At 42.7% G+C, this 19,964-nt stretch overlaps 1 protein-coding gene across 12 annotated transcripts in view; it reads right to left on the bottom strand.

Annotated features, from left to right (window-relative positions):
• LOC124124191 (inositol 1,4,5-trisphosphate receptor type 1-like) overlaps nucleotides 1-19,964 on the bottom strand; it is a 193,875-nt gene that overhangs the window by 19,451 nt on the left and 154,460 nt on the right. For 10 of the 12 annotated variants that reach the window (XM_046487295.2, XM_048396591.1, XM_048396595.1 and 7 more), the window contains 9 exons: nucleotides 19,613-19,774; nucleotides 18,639-18,770; nucleotides 17,265-17,430; nucleotides 14,487-14,543; nucleotides 10,463-10,737; nucleotides 9,488-9,691; nucleotides 8,724-8,834; nucleotides 8,285-8,380; nucleotides 746-868 (listed from right to left, as the gene is read on the bottom strand). In XM_046487295.2, the coding sequence (XP_046343251.1) occupies nucleotides 746-868; nucleotides 8,285-8,380; nucleotides 8,724-8,834; nucleotides 9,488-9,691; nucleotides 10,463-10,737; nucleotides 14,487-14,543; nucleotides 17,265-17,430; nucleotides 18,639-18,770; nucleotides 19,613-19,774 (1,326 nt within the window). Of the gene's footprint in view, nucleotides 1-745; nucleotides 869-8,284; nucleotides 8,381-8,723; nucleotides 8,835-9,487; nucleotides 9,692-10,462; nucleotides 10,738-14,486; nucleotides 14,544-17,255; nucleotides 17,431-18,638; nucleotides 18,771-19,612; nucleotides 19,775-19,964 lie in introns of all 12 variants that reach the window. The other 2 variants (XM_046487300.2, XM_046487302.2) reach the window with 2 other exon arrangements.

Raw genomic sequence — 19,964 nt, 5'->3', positions numbered from 1 at the left:
CTTAAAACCTGTTAAGCATCATATATTGTCATGTGTTATTTGTGAATATGAGGCGACGGCATAGTCCGTGATGGCTGTGTCCTGGAAGAAATCTGACGCATTCTCCAGGGGACATACTTAAACACACGATGTAAAATAACCTTGCTCTGTGTGCAAATACAGCCTTGATTATCCCAGTGACTGAAGATTTGTTATCATCAACCAAAAACTTCTGCGTGAAACACATAAAACATGTTACACTATTGTATAAGACCTATTGGTTTATGACCAGCCAGTGATTTAAGATCTTTGGTAATGCAATTGTAAAGCAGTGTTAGAAATTGGCACTTGTCCTCTGGTCCTTGAAGAATTGCACAATAGTTAAGGCATCATAAGGATAGTGTTAGTTTCTACAATTGTAAAGTTTGGCTTTTTTTGTTGAGTGAAGTCAAAGTCAGCAACATACCAAACATGACATCTGCCTGTAAATAATAAAATTTGGACGAGACAAACCAGTGTTTGATATTGTGAGCAATTGTGAGTGAGTATGGTTTTACGCTGCTTTTAGCATTATTCCAGCAATATCACGGCAAGGGACACCAGAAATGGGCTGCACATATTGTACCCATGTGGGAATCAAACCTAAATCTTTGGTGTGACGAGCCAATGCTTTAACCAGTAGGCTATCCCACAACCCCTCCATTAGAACCCAGACTCCATACAGGCTAAAGTAGACAGCAGCACTTGTGTTAGTTAAATACCGAACCTGGTGAGCGAGGATAAAGATGTTGTGTCCGACAGCTTTGGGGGACGCATCCCTCTCCTCATCCTCCTTCTCATCGTCCTCTACAGTGTCCTCTCGGTGAAACGCCTGCTTCGCAACATCGACCTGCACAACACACAACACAGCATCACAAGCCCTGACAAAACATCCTCCGCCCTAGTCATGAATCATGATGCTCTCATCCAAATATTTCAATGTGATAAAAACATTAACAAATTCTGTGCAATAACAACAGAATCTGTGAGATATAGTGCATAATAAACAGAAGTCTCATACTCTGCAAGGCAGGATTTTATTCTAGTGCACAAAGTGTGCATAAAATAAGTTAAATAAGTACTATGTACAATCTTTGTCATGAGGTGTTGAGAAATTCATCATAGTTCTCTAAACATCGACATACAGATGAATTGTAAATATTAGAAATACTGTCTTCATTATTTCCATTAAGAATTTTAATATGATTCTAGTAGTATACTACATACTACATGCCATGAATCTCAGTTATTCCACATTTGTCACCATGACAACATGAAGTATATAGACTATATCACACCATGCCACTGTCTGTTGTCACTAAAGCCAAGATAGACAACACTGGAGTACATGCACTGAGAGCATCCAAACAGGGGATGTCAAGTGAGGGAAAGTTCGGACCAGGCACCCACACATCAGCAATTCAATAGTACTAATATCAGTTGATTAAAGGAAATGCTACTTCATTTCTCCATAACAAACATCATCAACCTGTGTATCACACTTAATAATAGCAGGAGCCGTTACAAGACGTTACATCCTTGCCATCACACAACTTCGGACTGACATTTATAAACAGACACTCTTCATAAAATAGCTGGAATATATTACAGTTAAACTTTGTTAACAGAACAAGCAGGGTGCTGGGGCCAGAATGCCAATACATTTACTTCTAAGTAAGTGATACATTTTCAGTTAGTGAGGCTCGAGTGTTATCTTGCAGTTGCACACTCTCAGTCAGTACTGCCTTTATTATTAACCTTCCTGCAAGTGCTACCAGTACATCCATGATGTATTTGGAGTGCTACCAGTACATCCATGATGTATTTGAAGTGCTACCAGTACATCCATGATGTATTTGACGTGCTACCAGTACATCCATGATGTATTTGGAGAGCCAACACCTTCCATGCACCAAATAAGCAAGGAGTAAAATAAAAAAGAGAGATGAGTTGCGAATAACAAAGTCAAATACAGACCAAACAAATGACATAAACCAAAACGCCGCACATGGTCTTAGATAATACAGAAATCATATATATATATAAAAATCGATACAAAAGATACAAAACTATTTCTAGGTGGTACCTCAAGTGTGAAAATAAAAGAAACACTAATAAACTCTAGAATGAAAGCCTACCAATAAATTTGGGTTGGGTGGTCATTTGTCAAACTACAGCAGACATCATGTTGTCTAGTGGCACATCACACATTAGCTTCATCCATCAGAAACACTATTGTACAGTGGTTCATTGTACCATTGTTCACAGGCAGCATTGATCAGAGATACCATCGGCCAGACACAATCTGTCAGATTGTGGCACCATTGGTCTGAGAGACCAGTGTCTAAGACACCATCGGTCTAAGACCACATTGACCATAGGCACTATCAGTCTGACACTAGCAGCTTGAGGCAAATTGGTCTGAGACACTATCTTACAGATTGTGGCACCATCGGCCAAAGACCCTATCGGTCTGAGATAAACTGCTCTGAGACACCAGCGACACCATTGTTCAAAGGCACCATGGGATATTGGCATCGTTGGCCGAGGCACCATTTGTCAGAGGCACCGTCAGTCAGATCAAGGAACCATCAGCCAGAGGTCATAGGTCAGATCGCAGCACAATCGGAGACACCGCTGTTCAAAGGCAGCATCAATTAGTGTCCGAGTCTCCATGAATCAGGAACACCATACTGCCAGACACTTTGTCCATAGGGCTGAACACCCAGTGCAGCTGTCAGCACCAACAAAGCACAACGATATATCTAGTCGAATCTCACTTCATTAAACAGGATAACCATTCATGGGGACTATATTCTTCTGGAATCCCTGTTGAGTGGGGGGAGAGATTTCAGTCAGTCATCTAAAGCCAAAGCAATATTTAATTTAAATTTGAAACTCTTGCACTCAGAAGATGCCATCAGAAAATAATCCAACATTTTGTTTCATAGCAGATGACCAATTTCAACTGCTGCTTTACTGAAAGCTCCGCCCACTTCACAAACATGCTTACGAAAAACTCAAGCAGTGAAACAGTGAGACTACTTAGGAAGTGATCAAACACACAGTATAATCACCAGCCACAGATAACACCCATCCTCCCAGTCACCTAAATCAAAGTTCCCGCACCAAATAAACCCCTTCTCCTCTTCCGAACTCGACCACCGTCCCTAAATAACTCTACTTTGGCCTACCCCTGTTTACCAAGTTCATACACACAAATTCCTATATACACATCATCTCTCACATCAAACATACCCATCACTGTAAAGACTATCTATCTACACCAGAAAACACACCCCACCTTTGTCAAGCCACAGTGGCTTGTTTGACACTCTATCTACACCAGAAAACACCCTCCACCTTTGTCAAGCCCCAGTGGCTTGTTTGACACTCTATCTACACCAAAAAACAAACCCACCTTTGTCAAGCCACAGTGGCTTGTTTGACACTCTATCTACACTGGAAAACATACCCCACCTTTGTCAAGCAACAATTTGTTTGACAATCTATCTACACCAAAAAACAAACCCACCTTTGTCAAGCCACAGTGGCTTGTTTGACAATCTATCTACACCCGAAAACACACCCCACCTTTGTGAAGCCAGAGTGGCTTGTTTGACAATCTAACTACACTTGAAAACACACTCCATCTTTGTCAAGCCACAATGACTTGTTTGACAATCTATCTACACCAGAAAAACAATAGAAATCTAACTGAAAATAACTGGAAGTGAAAACACAACAAGCAAGCCAGGCCCTCAATACAAACAGGCTCTGATCATCACACGAGAGACCTTAGACAATAAAATGTTGCCGTCATAGACTGCCTGTCTAAACACTTGTTTCATGGCGTCCACCTGTGGAAATCAGGACAATAACATCAGTCAGTCTCAACAACCGGAAACTGTACGTTTAGGGCTTTGTTTTGTTACACTCAGTGAGTGAGTGAGTGAGTCAGTTAGGTTTAATGCAGCTATGAACAATATTTCAGTTATATACTCACCACCAAGAGAAACGCAAATACCATACATCTTGTTTTACATATGAAGACCTACTCATATTCATAGAGATATTAGATAGGTTTGATGCACAAACAAACATACTGGTATGTTGTGTGAACAGATGCTCATGAATGTATCACATGTGACGTCACAGACGTCACAGATCCACGACTCCAGATGCACCATTTGTCTGGTTCGCATTCCTTTCGGCAGTGAGCATATATATATGACAGCATGTCAACAGCATGTTGGAGCTTAGTGATCCAGGTCTATGAACCCAAACCAGCGAATCCTGGCACAATTCAGGGACACAACCATTCAAGTGAACCATTCTCTCTTGTTACAGAGAATGCTGGGAATGTTTGTTACTGATTATATCACATGAAATTTATGAAGTTCCTTGTCATCACTGATCCAGAGATGACTGCATGTTAAAATATTTTCCCAGTCTGGACCGGACAATCCAGTGATTGATATCATGAGCATCGATCCACGCAATTGAGATACGATGACATACATCAACCAAGTCAGGGAGCCAGTCCACCCAATCCCGTTGGTCGCCTCTTAAGACAAGCATAGTCACCTTGTACGGCAAGCATGGGTTGCTGAAAACCTATTCTACTCCGGATCTCCATGGGTATCACTTTAGAGAAGGGAACATACCATAGGTCATTACTGAGTTATGTTACATAGGATTACTACTGGCTACTTAGTCAGTGGCAGGAAGATGCTACATGACGTGACCCAGCAGGCCATGAAATACTCAAGGCAGGCTACTGCAGCAACTACAGATTGTAACTATTTAGGGAAACCAACAAATAATTGCTGCAAATAATATATGTTATTAATGGGAACCTTCAAAATCCAGGCCAAGTGAACTGTCATTCAAGCCCTACAAACATCAGTTGTGTCTCTGTTACCCCAAATTTGAAGACGTACATGAATCCAACAGTTAATGGTTACTCTCATTATTCTGAGATAATATCTCACTTCATGTTCAGCACAGTGGATACCAGTACTGTCACCATGAGGAGTTTAAAGCTCTTGTGTCATAAACCTAACCAATCATCTGGCCTGGGTTTTGATGGCAATACCAAGCATTACATATCAGTATTATACACCACTTATAAAATACAGCTGGAAGATATAGATATTCATAGCATAGGGATAAATGATAAGGTGTATCAATTTGCACAAAATAAAAAAGAGATATATTGTGTTTTCAACAAAAGATAATAAATGAGTGACATCATAATGCAGTGCACATCGGCCATTCCATGTAAATCATTCAATAGAGTCTCAAACGGAAGTCTGTGAATTCGGTAGGAACCAATTTCATTTCCGGGACTCAAACCTTATAAAGGAACGGGCATGAACTGTTGAGATGAGACATAAGATGTTATTTCATAGACTTCAGTTTGTTCATGGAAAATAAAGATAAAAGACAATTAAAATGTATGGCATTCAGTTGAAACTGAAATAACGTGTGTTAATAACAAATATTATTAATATGATTCAAAACAGTTCTTAAATCCATATATTCTAAGTTTTTTCAATTTGTTGAGGCAAGAATAAAACATAAAACAAACTGACAACTGTATATCTCATAGGCTATATACAGCAGCATTACGCATACATAGACATTTAATGTTAAAGAGGCTTAGGTGTATGTGCTGTGTGGGGTGATATAGGATGTACCTACCAGCTGTGTAGGGTGATATAGGATCTACCTACCAGCTGTGTGGGGCGATATAGGGAGTACCTAACAGCTGTGTGGGGTGATACAGGATGTACCTACCAGCTGTGTAGGGTGATATAGGATCTACCTACCAGCTGTGTGGGGCGATATAGGGAGTACCTAACAGCTGTGAGGGGTGATACAGGGTGTACCTACCAGTTGTGTGGGGTGATATAGGATGTACCTACCAGCTGTGTGGGGTGATATAGGATGTACCTACCAGCTGTGAGGGGTGATATAGGGTGTACCTACCAGCTGTGAGGGGTGATATAGGGTGTACCTACCAGCTGTGTGGGGTGATATAGGGAGTACCTAACAGCTGTGAGGGGTGCTATAGGGTGTACCTACCAGCTGTGAGGGGTGATATAGGGTGTACCTACCAGCTGTGTGGGGTGATATAGGGTGTACCTAACAGCTGTGAGGGGTGATATAGGGTGTACCTACCAGCTGTGAGGGGTGATACAGGGTGTACCTACCAGCTGTGAGGGGTGATACAGGGTGTACCTACCAGCTGTGTGGGGTGATATAGGGTGTACCTACCAGCTGTGTGGGGTGATATAGGATGTACCTACCAGCTGTGTGGGGTGATATAGGGTGTACCTACCAGCTGTGAGGGGTGATACAGGGTGTACCTACCAGCTGTGAGGGGTGATATAGGGTGTACCTACCAGCTGTGTGGGGTGATATAGGATGTACCTACCAGCTGTGTGGGGTGATATAGGGTGTACCTACCAGCTGTGAGGGGTGATACAGGGTGTACCTACCAGCTGTGTGGGGTGATATAGGGTGTACCTACCAGCTGTGTGGGGTGATATAGGATGTACCTACCAGCTGTGTGGGGTGATATAGGGTGTACCTACCAGCTGTGAGGGGTGATACAGGGTGTACCTACCAGCTGTGAGGGGTGATACAGGGTGTACCTACCAGCTGTGTGGGGTGATATAGGGTGTACCTACCAGCTGTGAGGGGTGCTATAGGATGTACCTACCAGCTATGTGGGGTGATACAGGGTGTACCTACCAGCTGTGTGGGGTGATATAGGGTGTACCTACCAGCTGTGAGGGGTGATACAGGGTGTACCTACCAGCTGTGAGGGGTGATATAGGGTGTACCTACCAGCTGTGAGGGGTGATATAGGGTGTACCTACCAGCTGTGAGGGGTGATACAGGGTGTACCTACCAGCTGTGAGGGGTGATATAGGGTGTACCTACCAGCTGTGAGGGGTGATACAGGGTGTACCTACCAGCTGTGAGGGGTGATATAGGGTGTACCTACCAGCTGTGAGGGGTGATACAGGGTGTACCTACCAGCTGTGAGGGGTGATATAGGGTGTACCTACCAGCTGTGTGGGGTGATATAGGGTGTACCTACTAGCTGTTTAGGGTGATACAGGGTGTACCTACCAGCTGTGTGGGGTGATATAGGATGTACCTACCAGCTGTGAGGGGTGATATAGGGTGTACCTACCAGCTGTGAGGGGTGATACAGGGTGTACCTACCAGCTGTGAGGGGTGATATAGGGTGTACCTACCAGCAGTTTAGGGTGATATAGGGTGTACCTACCAGCTGTGTGGAGTGATACAGGATGTACCTACCAGCTGTGTGGGGTGATACAGGATGTACCTACCAGCTGTGTGGAGTGATGTAGGATGTACCTACCAGCTGTTTCGGGTGATACAGGGTGTACCTACCAGCTGTGTGGGGTGATAAAGGGTGTACCTACCAGCTGTGTGGAGTGATGTAGGATGTACCTACCAGCTGTGTGGGGTGATACAGGGTGTACCTACCAGCTGTGTGGAGTGATGTAGGATGTACCTACCAGCTGTGTGGGGTGATACAGGGTGTACCTACTAGCTGTGTGGAGTGATGTAGGATGTACCTACCAGCTGTGTGGGGTGATATAGGGTGTACCTACCAGCTGTGTGGGGTGATACAGGGTGTACCTACCAGCTGTGTGGGGTGATACAGGGTGTACCTACCAGCTGTGTGGAGTGATGTAGGATGTACCTACCAGCTGTGTGGGGTGATATAGGGTGTACCTACCAGCTGTGTGGGGTGATACAGGGTGTACCTACCAGCTGTGAGGGGTGATATAGGATCTACCTACCAGCTGTGAGGGGTGATATAGGGTGTACCTACCAGCTGTGTGGGGTGATACAGGGTGTACCTACCAGCTGTGTGGAGTGATGTAGGATGTACCTACCAGCTGTGTGGGGTGATACAGGGTGTACCTACTAGCTGTGAGGGGTGATACAGGGTGTACCTACCAGCTGTGAGGGGTGATATAGGGTGTACCTACCAGCTGTTTAGGGTGATATAGGATGTACCTACCAGCTGTGTGGGGTGATATAGGATGTACCTACCAGCTGTTTAGGGTGATACAGGGTGTACCTACCAGCTATGTGGGGTGATATAGGATGTACCTACCAGCTGTGTGGGGTGATATAGGATGTACCTACCAGCTGTTTAGGGTGATACAGGGTGTACCTACCAGCTATGTGGGGTAATATAGGGTGTACCTACCAGCTGTTTAGGACTCATGTTGTAGAGGATCCTCTCGGCGTTCTCACTGTCATGTCGACTCTCCATCACGGCCAGCAGCAGCTTGGAGGCGTTGTTCTGGGCAGAAGAAGATAAAGGAATTGTTCAGAAACAGTGAGCAAGTTAAAGCTGCTTTGAACAGTATTAGTTGACATAACAATGTGTCAGCAAAATTTAGACAAAAAGTCCAAGGGATGGACTTACTAGTTGGCCACTTGCACCTCACAGTACAAACACAGAACCCAGAAACAGACCAGGGTTTCTCAAATAGATAAACAGTTTAGAACAAATATCATCATTTACAGTTTTCCTTGACTACTTCAGTCTGATTTTCTATAACTCTATGCATTAGGGAATAACATGTATCTCTATTATCACCATTCAGTTTCCTCTGATATTGGTGAGGAAGTGCCACGCCCACCTTCAACTCCAGTACTAGGTCCATGCGATGTTTTCCCAGCGGGTTGATGTCGTTAAGCAGGAGAGCGATGATGATGTCAATGCCGTTACTTTCATGCATAGCTATAGCATTCTGAAACATGAATTTGGCAAGTGTTAAAGGGGGACTCCACTGTCTGTACATTAAGTCTTGGACTGGATAGTGTCATTAGAGCCATGTGTGGAACTGAGGCATTGACTGTGTGTAATTTAGATCATCATTATCTGTTAGGTTGATATAAAGTGTGCAAACAAAAATGGTTTTGACAACCTTTTTCAACCTGAGTCTAATCTAAATGCAAATAATATTGTTCAACCTAGATCTTGTCTTATAATGACATTAACATTGAAACACCAAGGAGTAACTATGAAATGTTCTGCAGATTTCTAAATGTCATAATACTAAAACTGCACACACCCCGGGGAGCCAAGACAGTAACTGAATGCACAATGCTCAATATGCAGGGATATTAATACCATGCATAAACTCTTCCACCTTAGAAAAGCAAAGACTTCACCTGAAGCAAAAGAATGACATTCCTATCCATTCCCCCTCAAAAAGATTAAGTTTACGAAAAAAATTCACTCAATACAGGTGGGTGTGTATTATACACTAGAAAACTTTACAAAAGGCACAATTTGTTTATCTTAAAAAGTGACTTGTATTTTTGTCTTTATGGCAGAGGCCCTGACATTTCTGTCAGGACCAAGGTTAACTGGAGTGCATGTGCTGAGAATGTCTCCCACCTGGTTCTCATGGCAGGGCCCCTGACAGTACTCAGTCAGGCTGCTGAGGGCTTGGTTGATGAGGACCACGTTGTTTTCGTTGATGTAGAGGCCGAGGAGGCCGAGGCCCCCGGTGGTGCTTCCGCAGATGCAGTCGAGGAACTGCAGCGTCTCGCACACCAGGTTGTAGGTGGACTTGATGTTGTGCTGGAAGCGCAGGTAGTTCTACAACACAACGAGGCAGCCAGGTCAGCTCACACACCTTACAACATGACGCCAAAAGAAACACAAATACCAAACATGTTGGTTAAAAAGTGAAGAATTACTCATATTCAAGACATTAGATTGGTTCAATGCACAAGCAAACATACTGGTATGTTGTGTGAACCGACGTTTATGAACGCATCACATGTGACGTCATAGTACCATGATTCGAGATGCACCATTTGTTTTGAGCAGGTACACATTGGAAACGTCTCTTCTTAACGTACATACTTCTCTATATGTTTCTATGGTTCATGTTTCTTTTGGCGGTGAGTATATTTCTCAACTACCACTGCAAGGTGTGTACTGTCTCACTGATACCTTTCTGTCGTAATGTATCCCCTGTTGTGTCTGTAATAGTAGTTACGTGAGATTTCCTCATCTCAGATTTATTTCTCACCTGTTGTTCTGGTTTGTCTCACCTGACATCTGAGTTTTCTGTTGCAATGTCTTACCTAAGTTCTCTTACATAATGTCTCACCTGAGTTTTCTTTTGCAATGTCTTACCAAAGATTTCTTACATGTCTCACCTGACATCTGTCACACCTGAGTTTTCTGTTGCAATGTCTTACCTAAGTTCTCTTACCTAATGTCTCACCTGAGTTTTCTGTTGCAATGTCTTACCAAAGATTGATGTCTCACCTGAGACCTGTTACACCGGAGACCTGTCAAACCTGAGATCCGTCACACCTGTAGATCACACCTGAGATCTGTCACACCTGTAGATCTCACCTGTAGTTCTCTGTTGTGGTTCTCACACAGCAGCTGCAGGAACCTCAGTATTGGCTGCATCATTTTGATCTGCGGCGACATCTTCTTCTCATCTTTGTCCTTAGAGACTTTCTCTACGTCGTCGTGATGAACGGTCCGCGTTTCCTCTGCCCCATCATGGTCGGTGCGGACCCCATGGAGTTGGCGGACAGAGGACAAGGCATGGTTGGTCTGCTTGGCAGCGTCGTCCAACTCATGCCGGAAAACATCATTCACCGAGGTTTCGGTTGATTTGCCTAAACAAAGATACACAGCTACAGCCCCTGGCCGACAGTCTGGTGCTACACTACTGTCAAACACTTGAAATCATTCAGGCAGATTTACCACGATACCTCTGAAGCTTACATGCATCTTGCCATCAAGGAAACATACATTCACATTACATGTATCATAATGGCTCATATATTCTTGTTGTTATTTACATTGACAATAGCATTTAACTGAATGACAGATAGTAATTCTTAACTGTATCGACCAAAGAATTAAAGGTTGGTAAAAAAAAAGGTTTGTGAATATACGTGAAAGCTTGTATAATTAGTTGTGCAGTGCTAGACACCTATCTCCATGTTGATGTTAACTATGGCCTACGTGAAGTCTTTCTGTGATCATAGAGACACTGTTTTACTCACAGTATCAATCACTGGATAGTCTGGAGCCTATTTCACAAAGCGATCGTAGTGCCAAGACGATCGTAACTCCCATACTTTAACATAGATTTGCGACAGTCGTTGCACTACAATCGCTTTGTGGAACGGGGCTCTGGTCGAGACTCTTTCATTAACAGGCCGCCATTATATAACTGAAGTACTGCTGAGTTCATTGTTTAACAACAAACACACATAGAGAAGTGTCCCAATACTGTCAGGGTAAGAGGAAGGTTGGGGGTTTGATCCCTGGCTCAGGCATACCAAAAGACATGAAAAGATGGTACTTGTTGTTACCCTGCCTGGCACTCTGCATTAAGGGGGTAAAACAAGGACTGGTTAGCTTGGCGTGTCAGTATACTGTGTCTGAGCTGGGTATTAATGTTACATGTTGCATGGTATCTCAGTGGGCTAGTACTATACAATTGGCATTAGTCCGGAATGAACGTCTCTCTATAAATACAATAATCTTGAACGCATCGTTAAACCCATTTCACATCAACTTACCTTATAAACATTTACTATTGCTATAACTTATTACGAGAGTAAGTTAGTGAGTTGGGTTTAATGCAGCTTTTAACAGTATTCCACTTATATCACGGCATGTTAGCTTAATGTCGCAGGAAAGCACGAAGTGATGCAGGTCTTAGACATTTACCCCATTGACGAAAACCACCAGCACAGATATAGTACTGACAAACCTAGAAAAATTATAGGTTTGAACCAGGGTTTGATCTCATAATGATAGGTTTCTTGCACGCCCAAAGGGCACAACTCTGCACAGCAATTTTCTGCACCTTCAACAACTGGGCCATCCGCACCGATAGGTCCCATAATGAGAGAAGTCCCAACTCAGTTTGAAGTATCAAATACAATCTTCTCCCAGTATGTTCATCTGTGTATAACACAGTGACTAAACCTGTAGTTCCTATGTTCAGTGTATTGCATGCAGCAAGTGTTACTTCTGGCAGACAGCTGATGTCAGTATGGGAGATATATCACTTAGCTGCAACCAATCAGAGCAGCTTAATGGTTTAGCTCATTCTGTATGATAGGTCTTGATTAGCATAGTACAATGTTAAGAGTTGAGTAACTTCAGCTGAGATAATGTTAAAATGTTAATAATGAATAGATTAGTGCGATGTAGTGTAATTACTGGAGTAAGACATCTTGATCATGTCTTGCAATGACAAGTCCATATACTGACACACCTCTGACATCACAGCTGACCTCTACTGTGTATATCGACCTATCAAGAGATACAGTTCTTAATATACCATAAAAAGAAGTTAAGGAAAAACCGATTCTTTTATATTACTATGCTTGATGACTCATGGCATGACCGATTAACTGTAGTAATATGAAAGAATAGGGTGGTCCTTAATTTCTTTTGAGTAGTATACACTTTCAATTCCCAGAGAACCAAGACAGGAAATTAACAGGGAGGATAAAGAAATCCCATCCAATCACCAAACCATCCACAGAGGAAGACATTACACTGTCGGAAAGTCAAAACTTGGTAATGAAATGCATTCATGAGTGTTTCCTATACAATTGTACATCCAAGTTAATACAAGGTGCATGATACTCAACACACAGCAAGCACTGTACTATAACTTCCTGTTTCTTTCAACTCAATATACTGAATGTTATAAAATAAGGATCAGAAAGTTTGATAGCAGGAAAATGCAATTGATGTGGTCAGTCATACTCCAACTAAGCCATGAGATAACAAGAGTTTTCCGTACATCGATACATCCAACTTTACCATACTCTATATACTTCACTTTAGTCCTGACGTATCTATGTAGCAGACTTTTGCTCATCTTCCCAAGGCAAGGTAGTTAACTGACTGTAAAACTAAAAGTCCAGTTTCCACCCTTGCCGAACTAAGCTGGAATTCCCAGGCGTGATTGTAGCGCCACCAATGGCTATTTACGAGTAATATCCCTTCCATGTCTTTCCTATTGACCAAACAGATTCCATCGATCATATCACTTTGCTTCAAAGAAAATGGCGGGGCCCAGTCAAGATGACCTGAGGGATAATCAAGATCTATATTGTAACAAAACGGGTCTTATGGGAAATGCCAGCCTAGTTCAGCAAGGGTGGAAACTGGACTTTTATTGTCAGTTAACGTCCTTGCCTGAGGAAGATGACTTTTGCTGTTAGATAACAGGAGTTTTGTATGTTTTACTGAACATCTAGCACCAAGCCATGTGATAACAGGAGCTTACAGTACATGTATATACCTCAATGCAGCCTCAAGATAAATACATCCCAGGGTATAACACGTGCAACTGAACTAATGTATTCTACATTGGAGATGCATGAGAAAAACTGTATTGGTGTTGAAAACCTGAAAGACAAAAATCTGCCCATAGAGGTAACACAGAGAAGCCTCTGTTGTTAGTAGTCTAGTAGCCATGAGTCAAGCTAAAGGGGCGACAAGAAGGTGCAAGTCTAGGGTTGACCCTCACCGACCACACATAGTCTACCGAGACGGTACTGACGGACACCAGGTGCTATGTACACATTCTCATCCCATTCCTGTCTGAAATCTTCCTGTAGAGTCTATCCTGGGTCATTTCACGAAGCAATCACAGCATATTGTCATGTCTGCCATATTTTGACATCACTTTGGTAGCAGGGCTACAATTCTTGTAACCCCAATGTTTTTACATATAGATTAGACAAAATCACTAAAGTTCTCTAACCTGCAAGGTAGAGACAAGTGGAAAGTTGTCAGGACCAGCAGTTTTCTCCCAAAATGTAGGAATGTTACATTAATAGCTATTCCACAGAAAACGGGAGACAAAGACTTTAGTTCCTGGTGCCTGCCTCTGTGAGGCTATGATTGCCTTTGAAACGATATTACTGTATTGAATTTCATGATGATTCACTATCCTTCAGGCGCCTGTCTCTGGCTTATTCCTGGGACATAAGGTACCGTATATACATATATACTTTGATGCCAATTTTGCTACGATACTGACTTGTGACGTATGCAGTGTGCTTTGTCCATAGCAACAAAGTCACAAGATCGGTACATGGTCTGAACAGCTGAGAAGTAAGGGCTTGGGAGTGTTAACAAAAATAATTTTCTTTTGTTCTAGACAATATTTGAAAAATAATTTTGCCTAAGGTTTTAGCCTAAAATTAATTTCTTCACTGGACATGCTTCATGTCCTGAAAAACTAAAAACGTCTCTATGCAGAGATACAATATTCAGCCTTTTAACAACTCTAGCAATGGATGTGAGAACTGTCAGTGTAGACTGTGTGTGGTCAGTAGGGCAGAGTAGTCCCAGGCTAGAGTGTGGGTATCTGGAAGAAGCTTACCTCCACTCAGACTCATTTGTTCATAGTGTTCGAGAGTGAGTGTCATCGTGTAGCCATCTGGGGAGCAAGTACAGGACCATCACATGTGCTCCTCACAGTCATTACATGGGGCACCACCGTCAAATGCTCTGTCAGTCGGTCAGTTAAAGTAACAGAGTTACATTGTCAGCTATTTCAGCCACAACACAGCAGGCAGTGATGAGAGTGCAGCCCCACAAGGCCCTGCCAGCATCCAATTTTGCAGATGTTGGGTACGCTGTGTGGCAGTCATATTTTCCCTTGTCAAGATGGAGGAGGGAATACACGGATCTAGGGGAGATAACTCAGGTATCCTTTGTACAGTGGGAGTCATCTGTTCCCTTGGCAAGATGGAGGCGGGGTAATACATCTATGTAGGGGAGATAACTCTGATATGCTGTCTACAGTGGGAGTCATCTGTTCCCTTGGCAAGATGGAGGCGGGGAAATACACCTATGTAGGGGAGATAACTCTGATATGCTGTCTACAGTGGGAGTCATCTGTTCCCTTGGCAAGATGGAGGCGGGGTAATACATCTATGTAGGGGAGATAACTCTGATATGCTGTCTACAGTGGGAGTCATCTGTTCCCTTGGCAAGATGGAGGCGGGGAAATACACCTATGTAGGGGAGATAACTCTGATATGCTGTCTACAGTGGGAGTCAACTGTTCCTTTGGCAAGATGGAGGCGGGGAAATACACCTATGTAGGGGAGATAACTCTGATATGCTGTCTACAGTGGGAGTCAACTGTTCCTTTGGCAAGATGGAGGCGGGGAAATACACCTATGTAGGGGAGATAACTCTGATATGCTGTCTACAGTGGGCGTCAACTGTTCCCTTGGCAAGATGGAAGCTGGGAAATACACCTGTATAGGGGAGACAACTCATTGGTTCAGAGATAGTAGGGATTTTCCTTAACTAAATCATATTTCTGTGATCTTGGTTTAGGATTCAAATGTTCCTTAAAGCCTACTGGAAGGTTTGTAACATGTTTCTCTGGACTAAAAGATCCTATTTTTAACCTCCTTTAGTTAGTAATTGCTGCTAAAACCACTTGAGTACATTTCTCTATAACCCAGCCGCATAAGTGTTATTTATCCACAGCCCAGCAACCCGTCAACAAGAAGTATGTTACTTTCTCAAGTTTCCAAGAGAGAATAAGTTATCCACACTTATTGCAAGGATAAAGGAGACACCTCGAAATAGTCGAGGAAACATATAAATTGTGAACATTCTTTTCTCAGTAACAAATACAGTTCATCTGGCAGTGAGGGGGTTGGTCCTTACACTGCTTTGAGCAGTATTTCAGCTGTGAACTTAACATGAGGGAAAATCCAAAGGGATGCAGGTCTTAGACATTTTTAGAAGAACAATATAGAGCTACAGGGCATTGATCATATGTTGAAATCTTGGATTCAAACCCAGACCAGCAGATCCTTACAGTGAGGCACATAACTTTGCAGAGAGATCTGCAATGACCTGCTGCCCGGGCCACCTGTGCGGCTCACTGTAATGCTAGTGTGTGAGTTGGGTTTAAGGCCTCTTCGAACAATATTATAGTAAAAAAACCTGTGACAGCTTTGTCTGGGAAGGAGCATCAAAGTGATTCAGGTCCTGGAAACCCATGGACATGGATGCTAGAATCATTATCAGGTGGAGTCCTGGGTGCAAACCCATGATTGGACAGCTAAGGGGGGGAACTCTGTACACAGAGCTGGGTGTGTCATGCTACCCACTAAACAATATCTATATGTTACAGGTTACCTTTCTACTATAGGAATTAGTGGACGGACACTAAGGAGTGACTAGCGTGGCTGGACGGGACAGGTGTGGACAGGTGTGGGTTCAGGTGGTCTGGGTTCTATTCTTACTGAATAAGAATCTAGAGTGATTTCTTCTACTAGTTACACATGCAAATGTTCTCTATTCTACCTCAATATGATATGCACTTCATAACAACATAAAGATTCATGCAATGAAAAAACACAGCATTTAGTCATTTTACGTCACATTCATTTACCATAAAACTCTTCTAAATAGCACACAAAAACACAAACAACATAAACATTTAAGCATGTGTGCACATCAGCCAAAGTTTCAAAATAAATCAAACCATACAATTTACAGAAATTTCCAAAACATTGAGGCCAAAATTTTCATAATGACATAGATCACTGATTTACCGGGACTGACTTGGAAGAGAGGTTAAGACATATCTTTTTATACTGTTTTTGACTTATCGTTAACAAAGTTCTCTTTCATCTTGAGGGGAATAACACACTGTCCGAGTAATCTGCAACTGTTGCATTGTCAAGGCTGGACATAAACGTTAGAGACACAAATTGTAAAGTCAATAAAAGAAACAGTTTGATCACTGCAACATCCATCATGTTTTCAGCTGCAGGGGAGACAACTCAGGCTGCACCAAGATAAATCCATGATTCACATAACAGAAAAAGTTGGCCTTATAGTGTTTTGATAATAACATACCGTAAATCGCCATCTATAAAGCGATGTGGTATTACGATTATGGTAAAACTCTTCTCCCCTGTGTATTAGGTGACCCTCCTCCCTGAAAGCCCCCTAATTTTAGGTAAAAAAAACTTGCCTTATACATGGCGATATACGGTACTACTAAAACAACAGAATAAACATGCTTTAACAGTTGACACTGACATGCTTGAGACCATGACATGCACAGTGACCGATGTGGCAACAATCTGGACACCCCCGGGTAAATAAATATTACCTTTCCCACCTTTGCCCTGTCCTTTCTCTCCCCCGAAGAGGTTCCTGTCCGTGTCGCCCGTGTTGACGGTGACAGTGTTCCGGATCTCCTGCTCCGCCTCCTTCATGCGGTCATGGAACACCTTGAAGAACTTCTCTGTGTTCTTGTCCGTCCGCAGCCGGCTCATCAGTGATCGCTGAAACACAGTGTTCCCGCTGGCTTTTTAAACTCTTAAAAATACCAGTCCAATTTTTGTCAGTCCCAACTTTGAACACATAAATACTTATGAAAATTACCTAGTTTTAATTCTTTCAACATCATGTTCAATGCAATGTATGTTGATGGCCGACATATTCAATGACGTCAGCCCTGAAGTAACTTAGTCAGATCTACACGTCATTCACACTAAGTCCAGTTACATTTTTCGCTTTTTCTCCCCCATAATATTTCACTTTGGTTTGAGACTAAGTCACTACAATTGGATATTTAACCTAAAAAAATGGAAAATGCTATTGGGAATGGGAGGAGAGCCTGAGGTGATGCAGGAAGAGTGCTGACAGTTGTAGAGACACTATCAGGACGAATATGTGACATCAAACTCTGATCTATTGTCAGAAGAAGGAGTGTACCAGCCACTGAGCTACTCTCATAGACCTGGAGCACATTAAGGTGGTATCGATGTATTGGACAACTTCCAACATTCAAGCTCAATTGAGTCTATGATATTCCCAAACTATTTAAAACCATGTTGACAATAAGCAACTCAATGAAGACAGGCTTATGATGAGAAAGTTTTGCTGGTGCTTTCATCAACAACTCCGTTGGACTAATTCCTACCACTTGCCGATTACTTGCAACAACAATGAAGGTACAAGCATCTGTACTGAAACATCGTAAAAGTTAAAGTCCATATTTAAATTGTCTTTCCTGATTTAACTTATAAAAGCCACTAAAAGATAAAATACTATTCTGTTGGAAGTTTGATCAACATTTAGTTCATAGCATGGATCTTTCTTCTCATGACCTCCAACCTAATCTACCAGTAGAACTCCTGTATGACAATCCATCTCCATACTCCCTACATGACTGCCTACCTGTATGATAATCTATCTCTGGCTACCTGTATGACAGCCTACCTGTATGATAATCTATCTCTGGCTACCTGTATGACAGCCTACCTGTATGATAATCTATCTCCGGCTACCTGTATGACTGCCTACCTGTATGATAATCTATCTCTGGCTACCTGTATGACAGCCTACCTGTATGATAATCTATCTCTGGCTACCTGTATGACAGCCTACCTGTATGATAATCTATCTCTGGCTACCTGTATGACAGCCTACCTGTATGATAATATATCTCCGGCTATCTGTATGACAGCCTACCTGTATGACTGCCTACCTGTATGACTATGTTCCCTCCCTCCAGTAGGGCGATGCCCAGCTCCACCGTCTCCAGGAAGATCCTGTTGCTGGTGTTCCGGATGATGATGTCCACAACCAAGTCGGACGCGCCCTCACGATCCAGGTGGCACTGTACACAGCAAGTGAGTGAGTGAGTGAGTGATTGAGTGAGTGATTGAGTGAGCATGGTTTTATGCTGCTTTTAGCAATATTCTAGCAATATCATGGCGGGGGATGCCAGAAATGGGTTCACACATTGTACCCATTTCGGAGTCTTTGGTGTGATGAGCGAACGCTTTAACCACTAGGCTACCCAACCGTACAATGCATGGATCAGCCTGGAACACCACACAGTTTTAAACATGCAGAGGCTGTGCCAGGCATTGAACATCCCCAAAAGAGGTGAGGAGAGGAAAGATGTTTGCTTGTTGTTTAACGCCACACACCAGAATTATTCCAGCTATATGACAACAGCCTGCAAATAATCGAGTCTGAACCACACAGTCCACTGATTGATATTATGGCAATGATAAACATTGTTGGGGTACGATGACACACAATCAACCAAACCTAACCCAGAATCCCCACAGGGAAAAGAATGGTGAGTAGGTTAAGGCAAACACTTAACATGGGAGGAAAATTATAAGGCACAACTGAATTATCTATCACAAACCAATACACAATAATTAATGGGTTATGGTGCAGTTAGCACTGATTATCTCCCCTGAGTGTAACCAACATGGCGGCATGTCATTTGTGTTGATGATAACTGTTGAAGTAATGTTGAACATAATGACTGCATTGTGCCCAAATGTTGCACAATGACTGGTCCCTACATCCAGGATATTGCTAAATACTGGAAAACTCTACCTACCTATACGCTGTATAGCGTTGCCTCTGTTGAAGTAAGAAGTGCTACTCACCTGTACATCGTGGAGCGACATCTCTGTCGAAGTGAGAAGTGTTACTCACCTGTACATCGTGGAGCGACATCTCTGCTCTACTGAGGATGACAGACCCTGGGTTGACAGCCTGTCTTCCACCAATGGAGTTGGCCATGACGCTGTCTCGCCGGTTCCGCGGGTGTGCCCGACCATAATACCGGGTCAACAGACTCTGACGAAGGGCCTCACCCTGAATAACAACATCCAATTTCTTTGAACAGGAACTCAAGATAAAATACTTTAAACTCTTCAGGCACAAATCTTTAATGGTCATAAATTACATCTTTTTGAGAATTTGCTTTTTTTATATAGAGCTATATACTGGTGTCATAGAGAATAATTCACGCAGAGTAAAACAAAAACAGAAACATTTTTATGAA

Source organism: Haliotis rufescens, unplaced genomic scaffold (genome assembly GCF_023055435.1).
Source record: "Haliotis rufescens isolate VD_foot unplaced genomic scaffold, xgHalRufe1.0.p SCAF_157, whole genome shotgun sequence".
Taxonomy (NCBI): domain Eukaryota; kingdom Metazoa; phylum Mollusca; class Gastropoda; order Lepetellida; family Haliotidae; genus Haliotis; species Haliotis rufescens.
This window is presented reverse-complemented; position numbering and strand designations above follow the sequence as displayed.